Raw genomic sequence first — 23737 nt, forward strand, 5'->3', positions numbered from 1 at the left:
CTGCATACCCAGTTCTCAGCAATCCTATTCGGCGATCAGCAAGGGAGCCTCCACTGATCCCGAAACACGTATCTCCGACAGCAGGACCATGTCCTGCTGTATTGGGGCCCCCACACAGTGGCGAAAGGGATCAGTCGCTAGTGTAACCTTTGCAACCCTGGTGGTTCTACCACTGGCTGGAACATGTTTAAAAGCTTATCCTTTAATTAAAACACCTATCTCACTAGCACATCTGCATCCTACTCCAAAATTTAGAGTCTCTCCAGCACGAATATTCTTCAGTTCTGTGCAGTGAGAACAGACTTGTATTGGGGCCATACTCAAAGCATGTCCAGAAGTGCTAAGGTGATTGAATTAACGTGTTTTAATGTTGGTTACAGGAATACAGCTGTTCTTTTTATAAGCATAATTTTCCTGAAAAAGAAAGTGAACTTCTTATAAGATATGTAGTAGCCATCTTCATTAGTTCACAAATGTGTTTCTTCTGATGATACAGTAGCCCCTTATAAGAGAATGGGTTATTGGGATATCTCAAATATTAAGTTAATTTTAGCAGAGTCATCTCAGCATGTAATATAGACATCATCAACACAGGATTTTTTCTATGTCTAGCTTTTCATTTCTTGTGCCAAAGTTTTGAGGCTGGTTCACACCACAATTTCTGTGTTCTGATGTGTTTCTCCATGTGCATTTTTTGATGCGTTCCCATGCTTTTTTTTTTTTTTTTTTCTGAATTGAAGAAAATTGACAACACTGGAAGGATTTACTAAAACTGTTGCACTCAGAATCTGGTGCAGCTGTGCATAGTAGCCAATCCGCGTCTAACTTCAGTTAAGCTTTGGCAATAAAACCTGGAAGCCGATTGGTTTCTATGCAGAGCTGCACCAGATTATGCACTTTCCAGCTTTAGTAAATAACCCTCCATGTGTGTTGTGGTGGTCTTTTTTTTTTTTTTTTTTGTCACGTTTCAAATGCATTCCTTACTGAAAAATAATGCAATGTACTCTACTTTTGTTGACTGCACTGGTGTGAACTAGGGCCATTGGAATTAATGTTAAACAATGCGCATTCATTTGTTTTATGCAGAATAAAGATGCACTAGACTGCATTTGGTGTGAACAAGCCTTTACATTTTATTCAGGTGTCCCTGGCTATATAAGTAAAAAAATTAAATATACATACATACATACATATGCGCGCACACACACTGGATATAAAAGGTCTACACATGTCCGGGTTTTGTGATGTAAAAAAATGGAGACAAAGATAAATAATTTCAGAACTTTTTCCACCTTTAAATGTGACCTATAAACTGTACAATTCAATTAAAAGCAAACTGAAATCTTTTAGGGGAGGGAAGTAAGTGTTCATACCCTCTTATAACTGCGGATGTAGCTGTGTTCAGAATTAGGCAATCACATTCAAAATCATGTTAAATAGGAGTCTACCCACCTGCCATCATTTAAAGTGCCTTTGATTAACCCCAAATAAAGTTCAGCGGTTCTAGTAGGTCTTTTCTGACATTTTCTTAGTCGCATCCTACAGCAAAAACCATGGTCCGCAGAGAGCTTCCAAATCATCACAGGGATCTCATTGTTAAAAGGTATCAGGAGAAGAGTACAGAAGAATTTCCAAGACATTAAATATACCATGGAACACAGTGAAGACTGTCATCAAGTGGAGAAAATATGGCACGAAAGTGACATTACCAAGAACTGGACATCCCTCCAAAATTGATGAAAAGACAAGAAGAAAACTGGTCTGGGAGGCTGCTAAGAGGCCTACAGCAACATTGAAGGAGCTCCAGAATATCTGGCAAGTACTGGCTGTGTGGTATTTGTGACAACAATCTCCCGTATTCTTCATATGTGTGGGCTATGGGTTAGAGTGGCAAGATGGAAGCCTTTTCTTACAAAGAAAAACATCCAAGCCCGGCTACATTTTGCAAAATCACATCTGAAGTCTCCCAAAAGCATTTGGGAAAATGTGTTCTGGTCTCATGAAACCAAGGTTGAACTTTTTGGCCATAATTCCAAGAGATATGTTTTGGCGCAAAACAACACTGCACATCACCAAAAGAACACCATACCCACAGTGAACAATGGTGGTGGCAGCATCATGCTTTGGCTGTTTTTATTCAGCTGGAACTGGGGCCTTAGTCAAGGTAGAGGGAATTATGATCAGTTCCAAATACCAATCAGTATTGGCACAAAACCTTCAGGCTTCTGCTAGAAAGCTGAACATGAACAGGAACTTCATCTTTCAGCATGACAATGACCCAAAGCATACATCCAAATCAACAAAGGAATATCTTCACCAGAAGAAGATGAAAGTTTTGAAATGGCCCAGACCTGAATCCGATTGGAAATCTGTGGGGTGATCTGAAGAGGGCTGTGCACAGGAGATGCCCTTGCAATCTGACAGATTTGGAGTGTTTTTGCAAGGAAGAGGTTTTTGCCATGCTGATAAACTCATACCCAAAAAGAGTAAAGTCAAAAGTTGCTTCAACAAAGGATTAGTTTAGGTGTGTGCACACTTATGCAACCATTTTTTATGGTTTTTATATTTTTACTTCCCTTCTCCTAAAAGATTTCAGTTTGTTGTTCAACTGAGTTGTAGGGTTTTATTGAAGGTGGAAAAAGTTCTGAAATGATTTCTTTGTTTGTTTATTTTTTGTTTACATCGCAGAGACATTTTTAACGGGTGTGTAGACATTTTATATCCAGTGTGTATGTATGTATTTTTATTTATTTTTAAATAATAAACATTTCTGAACTAGGTTTTATATACTTTGACGTGGTGCTGATAGGTCTTTATTCAAAACTCGTTCCATAGTTTTTGATGGTATACTCTTTCCTATAACATTTCTGCACTTTTTCATAATGGTTGATTTATATTTTGCAGATCGGGCACTTTCTGATGTCAGCCACATATCTAATATAAGTACTAGTTGTGTTAATGAATCTGCCTTTAATTCTGTGATGAGTACCAGGCTGGAACCTCCAAATGACACTCTAGAGAACTTAGATCTGAGTTCCGTACAGGCCCCTGAAGATCTCCTAGATGGCTGCAGGGTGGGAATATATTGCTTCCTTTTGTTTATTGTCTCATAAGGTTGAAATGTCTGTACTGTACAGTACTACTCTATTTTATTTAGGACTTCAACTAACAATTATTTTTGTATTCAATTAGTTGGATGAATGTTTCAGTTAATTGGAAAAAAACCTCAATATGCCATGTTTTTTGTAATCTTTTTATTTATAATAATTTAATGAACAAACATTACACAACTGTGCAAATTAAACACAAAAACACCAAAAACACAGCTGGAAGTAAAAAAAAAAAAGTGTGATGTGCAATTTTGTTAATATGTAAAGTAAACAAATTCTTGAATATCTATATACAATGGTAAATATAAATAATCAGCTATATGGTTAGAGAACCAAATATCTAATACACTCTCAGAATAACAGAAGAGATATATGAACTTGTAGAGGTTGAACCTGATGCATATCATCAGGCTCGGAGATCCAAATTTTTTTTTAAATGAAAACAAAATTAAAAAGGCCTAAAACACTGTTTTGCAGATTTCCAGACAGAACGGTGATATAATATTATGCATGACAAGAGTCAAGTCTCTTGTCATAGGCAGGTAAATTGATTACAAGCTAACTGTGCCTGCTGTTACTAAGACATTTTAGTAGCAGTAGCATGCTTTTTGTATCACCGTGATGGGGTTAAAAGCCAAATCCTAGCTCTTTTACAGTACAAGAACAAATCGCTACTATAAGGGGTTGATTTATACTGTGAAACAGTGAAAGTAATAATGTATATACCTCATACTGTATGTACTGTATATAATTAATATACTCAGGATAGATAATAGAGAGGGTATTTTTTTTTTTTTTTTTTTTTTTTAATAAAGGCTGCAACATTTTTGTATAGATATAATCATTCTTAAATATAATGCACAATACTGGTAAATTTTTAAATGTAATTGTAATGCCTTAATTTACCTCCAGGCTTCTAGCCTCCAGATGCTGATCTTCCCTGCACAGAGCCCTTGCATCACTTCATTCTCCCGCCCAGGACGTCCCATGAAGCGTTGCTTCTCATACATTCACAAGTTCTCAGGCACTTACTGACATGTATGAACAATATACCGAGCTTTATGTGTACTGCACTTTATATACTGACATGCATGAACAGTATACTGAGCTATGTGTGCTGCTCTGTGTATACTGACATGTAAAAAACTAATGCATTCTGTATGCATGCCAACTAATCGGCCGACCAACTAATTGATAATGAAAATAGTTGACAACTATTTTTATAATTGATCATTATTGATTATGTTGAATAGTTGTTTCAGCACTAATATTATTTTAGTACCATAAAATTTAGCGCATTTCTATAAATGCACAGAATTACAAGAGGAAACCTATCCTGAGATAAATTAATTAGGCTTACCTTAATTGCATTCCATTCTTCCCTTTTTTTTTTTTTTTTTAAATGACATCTTTAGGCCCATAATGATCTGTCTTGTAGGAAACTTAAGAAGAAGCTTTTGAAAAGAATGACATCTGCAACTGTTGACTGTTTTATTTCAGAGGACTGTCAATCCATTTTGCTTACCTACCTAAGTAGCTACTAAAGTTTTGGGAAATATCACATGCAAAATGGAAAGTTTTGGAATCCTTGGATTCCTGAGGGGGGTAAATTTTCTTTTACTACAGGTTCCCTTTTTTCCATCTTGTATGGGTTCAGGGATTTGTGGGAGCAGGTTTTTTGTGTTTTACATGGGTGTGCTGTACAAAAGTGTTTTTATAGAGTGTCTGTCTATACCTGTGGCCTTCTAAATTTCTGAGATTTTGTTGACAGATATATGTGTGTGGCTTTGGGGGAAGAAAACTGGATAAGCTGAGGAAACTCATTAACTGTGGAGGAGGAGTGCGCTTTAATCAGCTCACTGGTGATGTGACTCATGTTATCGTTGCTGAAAATGATGAGGATCTTAAGCAGTTCTTGAACAAGACAGACCACAGGTTTGTAAGTCTACCTTGAGAATTTTCGGAGAACTAGAAAATTGGCCTTCTACAGCAAACTCATATTTTTGCAGAGAGTTAATATCCTTCTAACTAAAGGTAGTAATTTTAATAGAAGTGTGTGATAAGTTGTAGAAAAAAACATGATAAATCTGTATATTGTTGAACTAACTGTGTGCATACAAACATAAACATTTAATCCTGATTTGGTAGTGGTCTTTCACATGTGTTTACAGTGCATATTGTTGCATATGCTGGTACATGATTTTATAGGTTTTATTATTTTATTGTGCCTATTTTTTTAACCACTTGAGCTCCAGAGGATTTACCTCCCTTAATGACCAGGCCTCTTTTTGCTACTCGGCGCTGCACTAATTCAACTGATAATTGCGCGGTCATGCAATGCTGCACCCAAACAAAATTTACGTCCTTTTTTCACACAAATAAAGCTTTCTTTCGGTGTAATTTGATCACCTGTGCGCTTTTTATTTTTCACGCTATAAACAAAAAAAGGCCCAAAATTTTGAAGAAAAACAATATTTTCAGCTATAAAAAATATATAGTAAACTCAAAGTTGATTATAAATTTAGGCCAAAATGTATTCTGCTATATGTTTTTGGTAAAAAAAATCCCAATAAGTGTATATTGATTGCTTTGTGTGGAAGTTATAGTGTCTACAAACTATGGTGTAAATACTGCAATTTATGCCATTTTTCTGCTATACAGCACTGCGCTAGTTTAACGGACAATTGCGCGGTCATGCAATATGGTACATAAATGAAATTTACATCCTTTTTTTTCCCACAAATTGAGCTTTCTTTTGGTGGTATTTGATCGCCTGTGCGGTTTTTATTTTTTGCGCTATAAAAAAAAAAAGGCTAACAATTTTGAGGAAAAAAAAACAATATTTTGGACTTTTTGCTATAAAACATGTCCAGTAAAAAAAAATGCAAAAATCAAATTTAGTCATAAATTTCTGCCAAAATGCATTCTGCGACATGTCTTTGCTAAAAAAAAAAAACCCAATACGTGTAAATTAATTGGTTTACGTGAAAGTTATAGCGTTTACAAATGGCGGGAAAGCTACTGGGATTTTTAGGTTTTTTTTTATACTAATAATGGCGGCGATCAGCGAATTATGGCGTTGATCAGGGACTTATGGCGAGACTGCGGCAGACATTTTGACATTGGGGGGTACTGACTTGGGGTCACTGACATCCCCAAAAACACTAATACAGTGATCAGTGCAAAAAAAAAAAAAAACCTGACACTGTACTAATGGCAATGGGGAGGAAGGTGTTAACTTTATTTTGCAGGAAAGGGTTATAGGAGTGAGGAGTGTTTTACTAGGGGGCGGGGGTGTGTACTGGGCCGGACAAGGCTGATCGAGAAAGAGAAACTGTTCTTTCTGGATCAGCTCATCCTCAAGCTGACAGGGAAGTGACAGACAGCACAGCTACTGCAGCTGTGCTGTCTGTCACTGTTTGCTGCCGATCGCCGGGACATAGCCGCTAAGGAGCGGCTAAGACTCGGCGACTGACATCTGCGGCGGTGATCCGCGGGACAAATAGGGTGGCGGCGCGCCCCCTATTTGTTTACAAAACACACGTTTTAAAACGTGGTTTTGCCTGTGAGTGCCGCCCTGCCGCCGTATATGTACAGTGGCTGGGCGGCATGCGGTTAAATTGGTGGAAGCTAGAGTGCAGGTGAGAAATAATTGTAACGCAAGGCAGTGGGGGATGGGAAGGAAAGACTCCAATACGCCCCCCCCCCCATCCTCCCACCAGCTCCTCCTACCCCTTCTGTCAAGACTCCATTGTGCTTGTGGAGCAGCCATTGCTGACCCCTTCTAAAAACTCTAGTCCCTGGTTGTGATGATGACTTTCTGTCTACAATGCATTCTGAATTAATAAACTGGAATAAGTATGCAGACTTAATTTGATGCATGAATGTGTTTGGTTAAAAGCTCAGTCTCTACAAAAATCATAGACAAACAGATATTTTTTACATGAGCAGGTCAGCAGTTGCAGTTAATGTATTGTGATATATATCCTTTAAAAAGCCCTGCAGTTTCTTTACCAAGGTTGTGTCCTGTTTTTTTTCCACATGCCATGCATTTTTACTTTGGTGTAAGCTTAACACATAGATGTGAATGCGCTCTAAACTTAAAAATAAAAGGGACTGTATAATATCAGTGATGCCTGTAGGAATCTTTCTAATTGTATTATTTTCTGACCTTCACTAGACAATTGATATAGTGCAGTCTGGCTACAACTAGCAATAGCATGATTGCCTTTTTTTTTTTTTCTTTCAGGCCTTATGTACTAACAGTAAAATGGCTACTAGACAGTTTTTCAAAGGGTGCCTTGCAGCCTGAGGACATATATTCCCACTCTTGTTATAAGCCAGCTGAAATCCAGGCCACTGCTCAACAACCAGTTCTCAGTACATCTTTTCGCAAGGCAAACAGTGCCACTACAAATGTTCGAAAATCGGCCAACCTCACACGAATGCATCAAGCTGATGAAGACCTGCTATCTCAGTATGCAGAAAATGATTCCACATTTGGTAAGATAGATATAGATAGATGGATATAGAAATTTCTTTCAGAAAAGAGTATTGTATATTTTATACTTAATAAGAACTGATTTTTTTTTTTTCTTCTAGTCGGACCAGGGAATCCTGAGCTGACCAAACAAAGCAGCTTCTCTCAAATGACTGCGCAGGATAACATGTCATCTTTTCCAAGCCAGAGTGGCTTGGGGGAAACTTCCACTATAATTGAAGGTGGATTGTTTAGCAGGAAGTCTTTTCTGGTGTTGGGCTTTGTTGAAGAAGATGAAGCTTGTCTCATAGAGATCGTTAAAAAGAATGCCGGTAAAGTGCTCTCCACTCATAAGAGAGCCATTGCTGATTATGCTGTGGTACCTCTACTGGGCTGTGAGGTGGAGGCTACTGTTGGAGAAGTGGTCACCAATGCTTGGTTGGTAAGAAATTATGCTATCTTAATGCTCCCATGATCCTTTCTGGAATGGATATCACAAACACACCTGGGTGTGTAGGTATTCTTTTCTGTGTTTTTTATATAAATTTTTTTTTTTTCTACCCAAAAATCCCCACTCTAGCAGATACCAGTGTGACGGTCGCGGCCTCAGACCCCCAGCCCTTCTCACTAACTTGTGACCGAAGGACTAACCAATCTAAAACCGCGCTGTCATGAGCGTAACAATGCCACACTCAGCTGCACCCTGCACACAGATTTTACAGCTAATGGACCACAATCTATGTGCTGCAGCCTGAGAGCGATTGTTACTGGGTCAGGTTAATTACGCAATTAACCCTTCACACTGCCACCACCACCTTTTTGTACAGAGTAGGAGGAAACTCGCCAATATTAGCAATAACACTATGATGTTTGAATAAGCGTCTGTATATACACTGTCACCGCAGGCAGATGTATACAGAAGTTTTAAAACACACAGTAGCGCTCTTCAGAGACAGGGATTCTTATATATATATATATATATATACATATATATATATATATATATATATATATATATATATATATACATACAGAGAGCAAATACCACAACAGAGAGATAACAGAAGTTTAGAGTTGTAGAATACTTGCCATCAGTCTTGGTTTAAGCAGATCAAGGTCCTGAACAAAAGGGTCCCGTTCTCCCAAGTTGGTTCCTGATGTTAAAAAGGGAGAATTCTTCAACTTCTCTCTCAAGCCTGACAGCCTATTTTGTAGTTCCCCAGCAGGGGGTGTCTCTGAAGCCAAGGGCCAATCGTCTCATTTGGGGAGGGGGAGGGGTTTTGGCGGATACCCAGGCTAGAACCAAAATCCCTCGCAAGTTATACCAGGATCAATAACCTTCCCTAGGTACATGTAGCATCCGATCCACTGGCAGGATAATATGCAGAACGATATTCTGAACGTCCAGACATCACATATGACATATCTGCCTGTGACGGTTAAGGAGATATCAGTTTCTGCTCTCGGGTAGACGTAATCTAGGGGTGTAAGGTATCAAGTGACTTGTATTAAAATGACCTCTCTGAATATATGTCTTGTTTTATTGTATGTATTACCTACAAGAAATTACATGAAAAAGTGTTTTTGCATGGGGATATATGTTTTACTGCTATCCCGCAATGCTTTTGAAGTCCAGTGACTGACGGGTTTATTCTTTTACGATCAGCTTCAGAGCAAGAGTTTGCCAGACACACTGGAATCAGTTAATTGGGTTTACAACCATGCAGGATATCCAGCTGTGTCCTGTGCACTCCTGAACTCAGCACTCACGGACCACGTGTCACTCAACCGAGAGGGAGGGGGGAGCTGATTTGGAGTGAGAAATGATACAAGATGGAGGGTTTTTTTTGCCCACCCATTATGCTGCTGAGAATCCCTTGTGTGAGCCACTGAGGCTGCCCGTTGAATGGTGGGAGAGTAGAAAGGTGGAGGCTTCTGGAGTGTATCCAGGTTTGTAGGATGTTTGGCTGCAGCTTAAAGTGGAAGTATAGTCAGAAAAATAAGACCTGATTGATCACTTCATGTTGCCCCCTTTTGCAGGTATAGCTATGTAAAGCATTAAAAGTAGGTAGCTATACTAGGGATGCACCGAAACCAATATTGGTATTGGTGCAGATACTGAGTGTTTTCAGTAGTACTCATGAAAATTCTCCATATATTAGAAACCGATACTTTGCGGTGCGATTTGTGTCAATACAAAATGAAAATTGCATTGCAAAGAATAGCATGCAATTTGAATAGGATTGCGATCAAAAGGCCAATAAAGAGCCCTCTAGTTTGAACTGTCATCCCTGCAAGAAGAGGAGAGACAGCCGTATTTCAAATCCCTGTGGCTTTCTCTTCTCTCCTACAGCTGACAATCTGGAGCATCTGCCACCAAGGTATACATCCCCACATGCCCTTCTCTCCCACTTTCCGCTCAGCATGGGATTGGTGCAGGGAGGTTTTGTGCACTGCTCCTGTGTGAACTCGGGCTATGACAAGCCTGGGTTCACAAAGGAGCAGTGGGGAAACTACATGCGATTTGGACAGGAATCTCATTCCTGTTCAAATTGCATGCTATTCTTTGCAGTGCAATTTGTGTCTATACATTTTGCATTGACGCAAATTGCACCGCAAAGTATCGGTACTCTGTATCGGTGAGTGCTTGACCGAAAGTAATTGGTACTCGTATTCACCGATCAAAAAAGAGTATCCGTGCATCCCTAGCCTATACTGTTTAAAATCCAGTAATACGGTGTCTCACCCTGCTCTGCACATGCTCAGTTCTATATTTTTTTGGCACTACTCAAAATTTAGAGGTCGATCTGACGATTTACTGCTGCTCAAGGGTTCTGGACTTCAGCAAAATGGCAGCCTCCAGCAAGAAGAAACGAGAACAATGTTCGAGGAAATTTACACACTAATTTTGGTGGCAAAATTATTAATGTGGAATGTATGTTCCTTGCCAAAGAAAATTATTTTTATATCCAGCTGTTATGGATAAAGTTCTGCTTTTAATGAATTTGTAACTAGACAGTTTCTTCATCCTATATGTGTATTCGTTATTTGTTCACTTAAGTTAATTGATATTCTGAAAATTATTGATTTTTGCTGCTGACCCAGGCTGTTACTGACCAGTAGCCCAGTTATGGCATTTAATATTTAGATAATTCTTCAGTACACCACACTCTTCATAATGTTTGATCTTTCATCTTCCAGGGAATGTGTATAGAACAAGAAGAGCTTTTGGATCCTCAGTCTAATGATCTTTTCACACCAGTGACCTATCTAGAAGGTAGCACACCACTGAATGACTGTGTCCTCTCTGTCAGTCAATTTATGGGAGCCGAAAGGGATTCATTGGTCTACCTAGCAGGTCTTCTTGGAGCCAAGTACGTGTCTTGTGTAATTGCCCGTGGTTGTTGCCTACCATTATATATAAATGTGCCAGTGTTGTTGCGTTCTTTCAGAATTTTAGGGTCCTATGTATTCTGTGTGTGTACCATATGCTGCACTGGCACAGTTTTAGTATATCTTCATTACTGGATGTGTGGTATTTTCACATTAAAAGGAATATGTGGTGTGTTGCTTATATGTTCTTGATTACCTTTCAGCATAAAATGGTATATGGCTTTTTATTTTGGGAAAATGGTAAATTGCATATTTTTTTTTTCTCATTTGCAAGGCTGGTTAATAAACTTAATCTGTGTGGACAGAAATATAGGAGCTGCCATGCTGATTTGTTTGTAATGGTGCAGGCGCATTACATCTTATCCCAGCTTCACTGCTTTTTTGTGTCACTGAGCCGGAAAAGGAGTATTGGGGACAGGAGTTCACACATTCATTCTTCACTGACAGCATACGTATTCTAGCTCAGTCACTCTCTCTAGGATCTAATTTTTAGGCTGCAGCTTGTTCATTTTACTAAAAAGTCAAGTCATGGCAGCTCCCATATTTCTGTTTTAAGCCTAGTACTCACCATCAGAAAATCGTAGGAAAAATTCAGCTTTTGAAGCGATCTTACAATAATCTGATAACTTTCGTCCAAGCACGAAAATTTTTCTAGTACAATACCAGATCTTATGATTTTTGTTTAAGTACACTTTTTGTCCTAAAATACAGTACATTACATCCAAATTTTTATCTGTCGTCCAAGAATTTTCATAACTTGAGTAACCTCTTTAATGGCTTTCTGGAGAAAAACACTTTTAGTAGCCCAAGCTCTGATTACATACTGTATGTGTTGGATGACTGACTGACTGTTTTACTTCCCCCCCCTCATTCTCTACACAACTTCTATGACTTTCAATTAGAGTTGAGCAATCTGAAAACAAATGGCACTATTGCGCTCTCCAGTAAATCCATAGTCTTCTGTGGCACCACGTTTGATAGATGTGGATGGTTGCCACACCACAACTGGTGTGAACAAGCCCTTAAGAACTTATTGGGACAACACGCGCTCTACACCATGGCTTCCATTTTGTGAATGGTTCATAGAATGCGAGCCACTGTGTGCGTGGCCAACTAGAGTATAACATCTGATATTGATATTTGTTCTAAATGAAGCCTTTGTTTAAGACTTTATTAGCAAACTATCTGAAAACTGTTTTCACCTTTGTACATCATCTATTACATCTCCACACTTGAGACACTTTGCAGCCACTGCTAGTCTACATGCATACTGTCCAGCAATGGCTGCATGGCATTTCTCAAAGTCTGTTTCCTGATGTTGACAACAATGGACCATGTCTGCATAATGTAGATTTAAATGGCCACTTTTATTCTTCATCAAAAGCCTGTGTGGCAGGGTGGCGGCGCAGGAAAACAGTTGGGAGATGGGGACAGAGTGTTGTCACCCTCTAACACACACCTTTCTCAACTAGGTTTCCTCCAGAGGTTACTAGGGGTTCCTTGAACCATAAGGGATATTTGCCTCTTAGTCCCCACTGACCCCAATGATCTTTTTAGCTATCTGTGAGGGGGGATTCTTCCCATTGACCACAAATGTAAGAAGCATGATTCCTATTGACCATCATGCTAATGTACCATGAGCCGTAGACTTTTTAATAGGGGTTCTTTGACACTGAAAAGGTCTTTTAATGGTTCCTTGTTGAAAAAGTTAAGCGAGGCTGATCTAACTGGAAGGGTCTAATCAAAGACCTTCATTGCATGATCACCAGCTACTATTTTATTGAAAGCTGCAGATTTACTTTAAATAATGAAAATATATTAACATGCTAAAGATTGAGATTTTAGAGATTGGGATTACATGTATACTTTGGGGCATATTTGCTTTGTATTCACCAAACATTCTCTGTTGGTGAATCTGTAACTACAATTTTAAAATGCATGCACCTAGAAGATATACCTGCAGTGAACATTTTTGTTGAATGTCAAACTTTCAATACCCCTTTCATTATTTTGAGCTCTTGACAGTCTGTTTCAACTTTATAATTTTCATGGCAGCCTTAATTTATGTGCAGTGAACCCACCACAGAGGGATTATTCTCTTACACATATTTAATCCATATGTGGTAATAATAGCAAATTATTAACTAAGTCAACTGGAGAACCCTAACTTTCACATTTTTGTGCTTCTTTAAAAAGAAGTTTGGGTGTTTGACACTTTAATTAGGGGATGCGAAGCACCCTAGAAGATGTGCCAGGTTAGTTTGTTTATACACAAAAATCCCAAGAGGAATCCAGACAGTGGGAAATGAGCACATTGTTATCACCAAGCTAGATAGGATATTATTTGTATCCAAAAGATAAAATATTATTTTCCAAGTAAAAATATTTTATATCTATATATACTGTTGATTCCTCTTTGAATGTTTGTATATAAGTTTTTTTGTGGGCAGATGGAGTACCCTGCTAATTGTGAGGAGTCAGCAAGGGCGAAATATATTGGTATGAAAGTTTACTTTTTTCGTTTGTATATTTTGGTTTATTTGTATTACATTGTATTATCATTTCAGGTTATTACAACATGTGATTTAAATTTCCTTTGGGCATGTACCGGAAGAATACATCAAACTTTTATTTTCTTATTTTTGATGATTCATTTCACTGTTTCTATATCCACTTTCATTACCTATTGTTTAATGTTGGGCATTTTAAATGTTGCAGAGTCCAAGAATTTTTTGTAAGAAAGGCCAATCCGAAAAAAGGAATGTATGCCAGCACTCATCTTGTACTTCGAGAGCCTGAGGGCTCCAAATATGAAGCCGCTAAGAAGTGGAATTTACCTGCTGTGACTATGGCCTGGCTCTTACTGTGTGCCAGAACTGGGAAGAGAGCAGATGAGAACCAATATCTTGTGGAGAACACTAGTGTTGATGGTTGGTTTTCTTCTTTACTTTAACAGTAAAAACAAGCTTATTAAAATGATAGAGCAAATGTAAATGAATGTGGTGTTCATAAAGGAATTTTACAGTATCGTTCTTGCATGCTCCACTTTATAGGGGCCAGGAGCAATGTTTTTATGAGGGCAGGGACTGATATGAATGCACAATATTACACTATAAATGTAAAGCACTGCGTAAATTGTTGCTATATAATTACCTGTAAAAAATAAAAAGTTCAGGTTTCGTCTGCAGTTGAAAACTAGTATTTAGCTGAAAATAGTTATGGTACTCAGCAAGATAAATGCTCATCCCACTGCCTTTTCTTTTTTTCTTTCATCCTAGGTCCCCCAGTCTTATCTCCTAATCCCCCCTCCCTATCCCAGTCTCTACATTGTACCCCTTCCATATTTGTAGTGTACCCCATTAAGGTAATTGGAATGTTTGAAAGGTTGCCCCAAAGGCACATCACTGACTTTCTACCAGTTGGTATCCGCTCGGATTGAGAAGTTGCTCTGTAAAAATGGATTGTAGTCTGTTTTTTTTCACATTTTAGATATGCTGGAAAGTCTTAAGACCTTTACTTTGTTATTGACTGTCTTATGCTGTATTGGTGAATCTTTCATGATAAATAAAAAAAAGTCAGGTTATAAAATATAAGGGTTCTTCTGTAGCTTCTCATGGACTTATCAACTTCCTTACTGAAGACTTCCAGGAAGGGCTGATTTTTCAAGGAAAGGCTTTGTTTAAATTCACATTTAATTTTTTTCCAGATAAAGAAGAGAGTTTTGTAAGTCACACATATAGGCCAGTAGTAGCAAGACCATCATTGGATACACCGTCCCGTCCCGTGGCTAATTGTCCAGAAGCCCTGAAGAAATCTGCAGTGACCCCATTAGATATGAATCGATTCCAGAGCAAAGCATTCCAGTCTGTACTTTCAAGGCACAGCAAAAAGATTCCAACACCTGGTGTTGAAACTAAATTACCACAGAGGGAGCCTTCTCTTCATCTTGACACACCTTCAAAATTTTTATGCAGAGATAAACTTTTCAAGCCAACGTTTGATGTTAAGGTATGGCTTGCATAATTTGTTTGTAATCTTTCGGTTGGCTGATACTGTCCTGTAATAGAGGCATGCTTTAAAGCTGTAGTAAAATGGTTTTCCACCTCTAACTAGAGGCCTCCATGGCCCAGCTCAGGCAACTCTTGCAAACATGCACTTGTTACATTGCCTATTATTGATCAGTGGCAAGTGGTAACCGATCAGGCAAATGGTTTGATACAGGGAATATGCAGCAACTCAGTAATCCTCCCCATAATTGGAACTCATCTGTTGCTCTTTACTTTGTTTTGATAAATAAATTGTATTAGGCTAACAGTGGTTTATGGTGCTTACATAAGTGTATGGTGTTATGTGAACTAATTTGCCACCATAGGCAAAGGTTTCTTTGACAGTTTGTAGTTATTGTTGGCCATTATGATTGTCAGTTTAAGCCGTATGTGATGATGGGTTTGAACACATTGTATGTTCGTGCAATTTATACGAAATTGTGCTCCATTTAAAAAATGCATGATCCATTTACTTCATTTTGTTTGAATCACTTTGGATTTTGAATAATAACACTATGAATACTGTTATCTGCAACAGTGCAGGATTAAAACAATGAGAAGGTTTGCAGAATGCATAACTTGTGGGAACGTGATCACTCTTCTGCTATTGTTGGTAAATGTCAGTTGATTAACTGCCACAGTAAGGCCTATTTACACCATATGTGCATAAAAGCTAATGAAAAAAAATGCATATTTGACTTGCATAGGCTTATTTACACCATTTGCAGAGACATACATATTTATTATGTACATCTCTGCAAGGACACACAGAAAATTGTTGTCTATGTATCCTGTCCACACTATAACACTGGTATGGCATGCAGATTTTTTTCTGCGCAGAGATATGTACCATAAATTCTCTGCAAGGGCACAAAAAGACAATTGTTCTCTATGCACCCTGTTCACACCACAATGTTGATGTCACATCAGTTTTGGAAAACTGCATACATGTTGCAGATCCTGCGCAGAAAAAAAATCCACACATGATACCAGTGTTGTGGTCTGAACAGGACACATAAAGAACAATTGTTTTAGTTGTGCCCTTGTAGAAATGGGTTCAGACTTGAGTCACTCATTTCCCCCCATGTAACAGTGCTACTGCTTGGTGATTGGCCCAGCCCTATCACATGGTCTTTGTTACCCAGAGGTGCCAAATATTTCTTTTTGGGGTGAATTGCATGTTTTCCTGAAGTTCAACAAACTATTTGAAAAAGATACTTGCCATATTACCATATTTGTAGTCTGTGTGTCTTGCATCTTTCTTTGACTTTTTTCCAGTATTTTTTTTCCTGTTGTTACCAGCTGATGATTGCCTTTTTATTTTCATTTTTAAAAAGTCTTGAATTGTCTAAATATATTAGCTCTTCTGAAACTGTTTTTTATATGCACAAAACATTCCAGTTTAAAATGAATGTTATTTTTACATAAAAATGTGTTTAAATCCAAACAGGATGCTCTGGCAGCTTTGGAAACTCCGGGTGGTCCCAAACAGAAGAGCAAAATGCAGAGCACCCCTTTGTCAGAAGTGATTGGCAGAAACTTGCAATTGGCACTTGCAAACAGTAACCGCCAAACTGCAGCAATTACAGCTAGTCCTCAGTTGAAAATGGTTGAGCAAAAAACAGTAAGTCTTGTTCCTGTATTAATGTTTTTTTATTTAGCATTTAAACACTAATTGCATAAATATGTTGCATGTTAGAACACCTGGATTGTTATGCCCCGTACACACTAAGAAAATCCGATTTATCATCCATTGTACGCAGCTTGTTGATAGCGATGTGCTGTTATGCATGAGAAAAATTATTGTACAATAAAGGCATTGTGTACGAATGTCGTAGCGTAGCTGTGGAAGTGATGTAATGTACATGTGACCCTGTAGCCATAGGTTATGGTTAGCCTGTAGGTTATGGTTATTTTTGTAACCTGGTATATAGTCCATAAGAAAATTTATTGTTGAAAATATATCATATTCCGTGGTGTTTATTTTCTTCAGTTTCTTCTGGGTCATAAGCAGCTTCCGATTTATGCACGGTCTTTCGTATCCAATTCTTCTCGTACGAAAACAGTACACATTAAACCAAAATCGTTCGTTCTGTTCCCGAATGACAAAAATTTTGATGTTTGCACCATCGTTAATTTTCGTTCGTAAGACCGGAATCGGCTGTCGAAAATGATGTACACACCGTCAGAAAATTGCACGATTGCTCGTCGGATGAATATGTTTGTCCGATTTTCTTAGTGTGTACGGGGCATTAGTGTTGATGTGTTTGAATTTGAGCTATCCGCTCACAGGTTTTCTACAGATATTACATATGGGTCTCTGTGCATGATGATAGTGTTCAAATGACTAGGTGATTCCAGTTAGTGATTAAACTATTTTCTTTGCAGATCCATAATTGTGCTCCGTTCAGCCTCATTTTACAATAAACATTACTCTGTCTGCTGCTCCTCTTGGCATATCTAAAATGAGTCCAGGCTTTGTCTGCATAATTTCAGAGAAAAGCATCAAGCTGTGTTAATAATTCAGAATTCGACCTACACTATCAGGATCTTTTTGCAATACTTTCTTTTGTCTTGTTTTTTTTTTTCCCTTATGCACACTAGTCCCCCTGTTCTTCTACCAAGTTGCATTATCTGAGCCTGATTTAGTGTTGGTCATTAGTCTTGGAGGAATAGCTCAATATCTAATACATATGTACTGTACATGCATTATTGGCTATTTGCTTTACTATACCAGTACATTTTTTTTTTTTTTAAGTTTTATTGCCATATGCACAAACATATACAGCATAACAGGTCTGTATAAAACCATGTCTGGTACAAAATCTTAGAGGGAATATACAGATAAGAACAAATGTGAGTCCGCAGTTGTCTAAAGGATTGAAATTTCCCATCCTCATATAAATGGCAGAGGTATTTTATCCCATATCGTGCCCTCCTACGACCCTCATTTAGCTTAGAAAACTCTTCCAAATGTGGATTATACCATAGTGGAGCACTCGGCGAATGACACAGGTACTCATCTGAAATTTGATTACTACACAACCTTTGTATAGTCTTTAAAACAGCCAGAGTGGACTTGCCCCCTTGAGTAGGGACCTCCCCTCTATAGAAAAAGTTCAGCAATGCCTCATAGGAGGAAACCACCGCCGCTTCAACTGCCATTGCCGCATTATTTAACTGAGGGAACATTCGCCAATGCACATCAGATGGGATGCAAAATAATACATACGAAGATCTGGCAGCGCCAGACCCCCTTTCTATTGAAAGTTGGAAAATTTCCAGGGACACCCTGGGTACCCTGGAACTCCACAAAAAATCAGTGAATCAATATGTATATAAAGCCTCTTTTGGAATGTATACTGGAGCATTGGAGAGAATATAGAGAAATATAGGCAAATAAATCATTTTTAACAAATTAATCCTGCCCAACAGCATTAACGGAAGATCCTTCCACTTCTGAGCCCTATCTTTATACCAGTAAATTTTAGGTATATTGCTGAGTGCCATTGGGGCAATTTTTCTCTTTTTACAGTATCCTTGTGTTTCTTCCAGTGACCTCACAGATGCAGAGAAATTTTTTTTTCTTTTCAGTGGCACCACAGACCCTGGCACATTTTTTCCTTTCATTGACACCACAGACTCGGGGACATTTTTTCCTCCATTAACACCACCAACTCAGGAACATTTTTTTTTTTCTCCCAATCACACCACTGACACATTTTTTACATTTCAATGACACCCCTCACGTAGAGACATTTTTTCCCTTTCAGTTACACCACCAGCCCAGGGACATTTTTTTTTTCCTTCACCGCTGTTAGCACAATATTTGTGCATTGATCCTAAACTTTTCAGTCCACTGTAGTGTACTACTAACATTGGTGCTATTTAATTGCATGCCACAAACATTTTGGCGTGCTCTGCTATTGGCACTGTCCCCTTCTCCACTCCAATGGAGGCGGGTGTCTGATAGGCGTAGGCTGATGTGGTTTGGGGGGGTGCTATAGCTTTTATTCAAAAATATATGTATCACAGTGCTGCCCTATAAATAAACGGTGCCTTCTAACAATACATACAATTAATCAACACTTCCTAAACAATACATCAAATTATATACACACGTCCAATAATTTTAATGAAAAAGTCCCCTTTTTCTTTAAAGTGCTTAAATATAAAAGTGCTCAATGCAAACAGTCCATCCTTGCAGTACTCTTCTGTTCACACTCTGTGACCCCCTCTTATTTTTCCTCTTTCACAAACATCCACCCTCACTAGAGAAATATGACCCTTGGCTATAAGCTTAGGAGTCAACCACACTTTATTGGATGATGTCCCTCCGAGGATCTTTCCCCACTCTTGTGATTCTTGGTCTTCAGTTTTTTTGGCCCCTTACACTAGTTTCCAAAAGAGGAAACTATTTTGCTATAAGCATATGCACATTCTTTTCTTAAATATATATAATTCTATATTTGTTGTTAACATAAATGCTACCAATGTTATACAGCTGAAAGTGATACTAGACTCATGACACTGTATTAACAATATAAGGTCTCCTACAGTACTTAAAACATGGTAATATATTTATTTTAGTAAAGTGAAAACGCTAAATACCTTTTCTCAGCAGCAGTATACTGTGGTCATGTGACTGATTTCTGTGTCTGGCCGAGTGCTGGTTCAGCTTTTTGGTGGAGTTTTCATTCTTCAGACAGTGTAATACTGTATATACACTGCTGTGCAATAGTTTTAGGCAGGTGTGAAAACAGTATGCAAGTTAAAAATGCTTTCAGAAATAGAAGTGTTAATAGTTTGCTTTTATCATTTTAACACAATGGAAAGTAAATGAATACAAGATAAATAAAAAACTATGTTTGGTTACATAGTCTGGCTGAAAAAAGACAAAAGTCCATCCAGTTCAATCAAAAAAAAAAAAGTTATAATCCTATACCCACAGTTGACCCAGACGAAGGCAAAAAAAAAAAACCCCAGCAAAGTATGATCCAATTTGCTCCTGCAGGGAAAGAAAAATTCCTTCCTGATCCCCCTAGAGCAGGGGTCTGCAACCTTTAAGACATAAAGAGCCACTTGGACCCGTTTCCGAGAGGGAAAAAAAGACTGGGAGCCACAAAACCATTGCAACATTTAAAACAAATCCGACACTGCATATATTGCAAAAAACGCTCTGGTCATGAAGGGGGTTTAAGGGCCCAGTAAGCAAAGGGTTAATCAGGGCCACAGTGTATCGTCATAATCACAATCATAGCCTTAGGTCAGTGGTGGGCAACCTTTTTTTTCGACTGAGCCAAATCTCGCCAAAACCACGACTGAAATTTATTTTGAGAGAAACATTTTTAAAACTGAAAATACATCCCCCATATAGTAATTCATCCCCCATAGTAATTCATCCCCCCTATAGTAATTCATCCCCCATATAGTAATTCATCCCCCATATAGTAATTCATCCCCCCCTATAGTAATTCATCCCCCCTATAGTAATTCATTCCCCATATTGTGTGAATTCACTTACCTTTGCTCCGCGCGTTCCTCTCGCTGGGTTCCCGCGCCGTTCTGGTCTTCAGGGCGGACTGTGAGAGGAGAGGAGTTCGTCACGCTGCCCCGCCTACATCCGGGCTGTCACGCCTACATCCTGGCAGCCAATGTTTGCCAGCGGGCGCCCGGCACACAGAAGAGCTGCATTAAAAGAGCCGCGGCTTGCTGACCCTATTGCCTGTCACCTGGTGGGCAGTGTGCTCCGGAGCCGCAGGAAAGGTGAAAAAGAGCCGCATGCGGCTCCGGAGCCGCGGGTTGCCGACACCCGCCCTAGAGGCAATCTGATATTCCCTGGATCAACTTTACCTATACATGTTAGTATTCAGTTATATTCTTTGTATCTAAGAAAGAATTCAGGCCTTTTTTAAAGCAATCCACTGAGCTTGCCAGAACTAACTCTTGAGGGAGTCTATTCCACATTTTCACAGCTCTCACTGTGAAGAAACCTTTCGGTATTTGGAGATGAAATTTCTCTTCCTCCAGACGTAAAGAGTGCCCCCTCTGTGATGACTTCAGGGTAAATAGCTCTACACCGAGTTCACTATATGAACCACTGATGTATTTATACATGTTGATCATATCCCCCCTTAATTTCCTCTTCTCAAGAAAGAATAAATTCAGTTCCTCTAATCTTTCCTCATTGCTGAGCTCCTCCATGCCTCTTATCAGTTTGGTTGCCCTTCTCTGTACTTTCTCCAGTTCCCCAATGTTCGTTTTGTGAATTGGTGCCCAAAACTGAACTGCATATTCCAGATGAGGTGTTACTAATGATTTGTACAGGGGTAATATGATATCTCTCTCTCTGGAGTCTATACCTCTTATAATACAAGAGAGGATTTTGCTCGCTTTAGAAACCGCAGCTTGGCATTGCATGCCATTATTAAGCTTGTGATCTACCAGAACTCCCAGATCCTTCTCCATTGATTCCCCCAGTTGTACCCACCCCCCAGTATGTATGATGCAAACGCTTTTGCAAAATCCACCACCACCCCTCCTGTCCAAGGTTTTGCTCATCTCCTCATGAAAAGAAATCAGATTTGTTCCATGTTGTCTGTTGGTTAAATATTTTTTTCCAGCAAGAACTCATCTATGCGGTCTTTTATTAACCGCTTACCCGTGCCACCATATAGCAGATATACTGCTACACGGCAGCACGGATGCGCAAAATCACGTATATATGTGATTTTGCATTTCTGAGGTAGGGGGCGTGCGAAACAGTCTTCCTCCCTGTCAGCTCGGGCACACTGCTCGGGATGGCTCTGCACAGTGTGCTTACAGTGAAGCACCCACCCCCTAGTAAAACACTCCCTACACACAGTTAACCCTTTGATCGCCCCTCACATTAATCCCTTCCTGCCCAGTGTCAGTGCTATTTTTTTAGCCATGATCACTGTATTGGTGTCACTGGGGATGTCCGTGACACCAAGTTAGTTCCCTCCCAGTGTCAGAATACCCGCCGCAGTCCCGCTAAAAAGTCGCTGATCGGCGCCATTAATAGTAGGAAAAAAAAAATCCCCGTATCTATACCGCCAATTGCATGACTGTGCAATTTTCAGTTAAAGCAACGCAGCGCCGTAACGCAAAAAATGGCCTGGTCAGGAAGGGGGGTAAATCCTTAGAAGGGCAAGTGGTTAAAGGCCAAGTTCACCGTTATATATTTTTACATACATACGGCGGGTAAAATAAGTATTGAACACGTCCTCTGAAGAGCAAGTGGTTAAACTCTCCAGTATATCTTCAGGTCTATAATTACTTGGTAAAGATTTTGACCCCTTTTTTAAATATTGGTGTGATCACTCTTTGCCTTCAAAACTGCAACAGTTCTTTTGGGTACGCTTGCACACAGTTTTTGAAGGAACTCAGCGGATAGGTTGTTCCAAACATCTTGGAGAACTAACCACAGATCTGTGGATGGTAATGCTTCTGTCTCTTCATGTAATCCCAGACAGACTCGATGGTGGGATCAGGACTCTGGGGGGGCCAAACCATCACTTCCAGGACTCCTTGTTTTTCTTTGCACTGAAGATAGTTCTTAACGACATTGGCTGCATGTTTGGGGTTGTTGGCTTGCTGCAGAATACATTTGGGGCCATTCACACACTTCCCCAATGGATGACATGATGGATAGTTATCTGCCTATATTCCTCTGTGTTGAGGATACCATCGATCCAAATCTCCAACTCCATTTGTAGAAATGCAGCCCCAAACTTGCAAGGAGCCTCCACGATGCTTCATTGTTACCTGCAGGACACTCCTGATTGTACCACTGTCCAGCCCTTCGGTGAAAAACTGCCTCCTTCTGCAGCCAAATATTTCAAATTTTGACTCATCAGTCCAGAGCCCCTGCTGGTGGTTCTCTTTACCTCCAGTACTTATGTTTTCATGCATAGTTGAGTCGCTTAGCTTTTTTCCATATTCGAGGTATGGCTTTTGGCCACATTTCTTTCAGGAAGACTGCTGCTGGCCAGACTTCTGTGAACAGTAGATGGGTATCCCTAGATCCCATTGGTTTCCACCAGTTCTGTGCTGATGGCACAGCTGTACATCTTCCGATGTTGAAGGGAAGTAAGCATGATATGTCTCCTGGCTAGTTAGGACTATTAATCCTGATTAACTACATTATGTATTTATGTGGTGTTTGTAGTAATTTCTCTTTTCAGTCAAATAGAAAACACACATTTTAATTGAATTTAATTTATTTAATGTATTTGATGATTGTCCATTTTTTATTTGTTTGCAGACAAATGAGGAACCCAAAATTCTCAGCGATGTCATTATTTGTGTGAGCAAGAAGCTTAGTAAAAAGCAAGGGGAACTGAACGCAGTAGCTGCTTCACTTGGAGCCGAGTACAGGTACAGCATGGAGAGAGATTGTTTATCTTTTATATCTGTATTGTATGATTGAGGCAGTGATTGAGTGCATGCCTTCCTTCTTTCTTCTTTTTTTTTTTTTTCCCTGCAAACAAATGAAATGACATTATTAAATTAAGTGTAGCATAATATTTGTTTGTAAAGTACAATACAAAGTTTTAAATGGAAAAGGTGAAAAAACAGTTTAGTACAGTATTCCTTTAAAATTTTTACATACTAGAATAAGTACCTTTTAATTTTCTTTGTATCGGCCTTCTCTCATCCCATAGGCTGACCATACACAGGCTGAC

At 39.0% G+C, this 23737-nt stretch overlaps 1 protein-coding gene across 2 annotated transcripts in view; it reads left to right on the forward strand.

Annotated features, from left to right (window-relative positions):
* Positions 1 to 23737, forward strand: part of TOPBP1 (DNA topoisomerase II binding protein 1) — a 68156-nt gene that overhangs the window by 15135 nt on the left and 29284 nt on the right. For both annotated transcript variants that reach the window (XM_089672542.1, XM_089672543.1), the window contains 9 exons: positions 2905 to 3074; positions 4882 to 5045; positions 7360 to 7613; positions 7713 to 8032; positions 10792 to 10964; positions 13702 to 13913; positions 14690 to 14991; positions 16480 to 16653; positions 23317 to 23429. In XM_089672542.1, the coding sequence (XP_089528668.1) occupies positions 2905 to 3074; positions 4882 to 5045; positions 7360 to 7613; positions 7713 to 8032; positions 10792 to 10964; positions 13702 to 13913; positions 14690 to 14991; positions 16480 to 16653; positions 23317 to 23429 (1882 nt within the window). The remainder of the gene's footprint in view (positions 1 to 2904; positions 3075 to 4881; positions 5046 to 7359; positions 7614 to 7712; positions 8033 to 10791; positions 10965 to 13701; positions 13914 to 14689; positions 14992 to 16479; positions 16654 to 23316; positions 23430 to 23737) is intronic.

The sequence above is a fragment of the Staurois parvus genome, unplaced genomic scaffold, assembly GCF_062004578.1.
Source record: "Staurois parvus isolate SC_StPar_1 unplaced genomic scaffold, SC_StPar_1.0 ptg000130l, whole genome shotgun sequence".
Classification (NCBI taxonomy): domain Eukaryota; kingdom Metazoa; phylum Chordata; class Amphibia; order Anura; family Ranidae; genus Staurois; species Staurois parvus.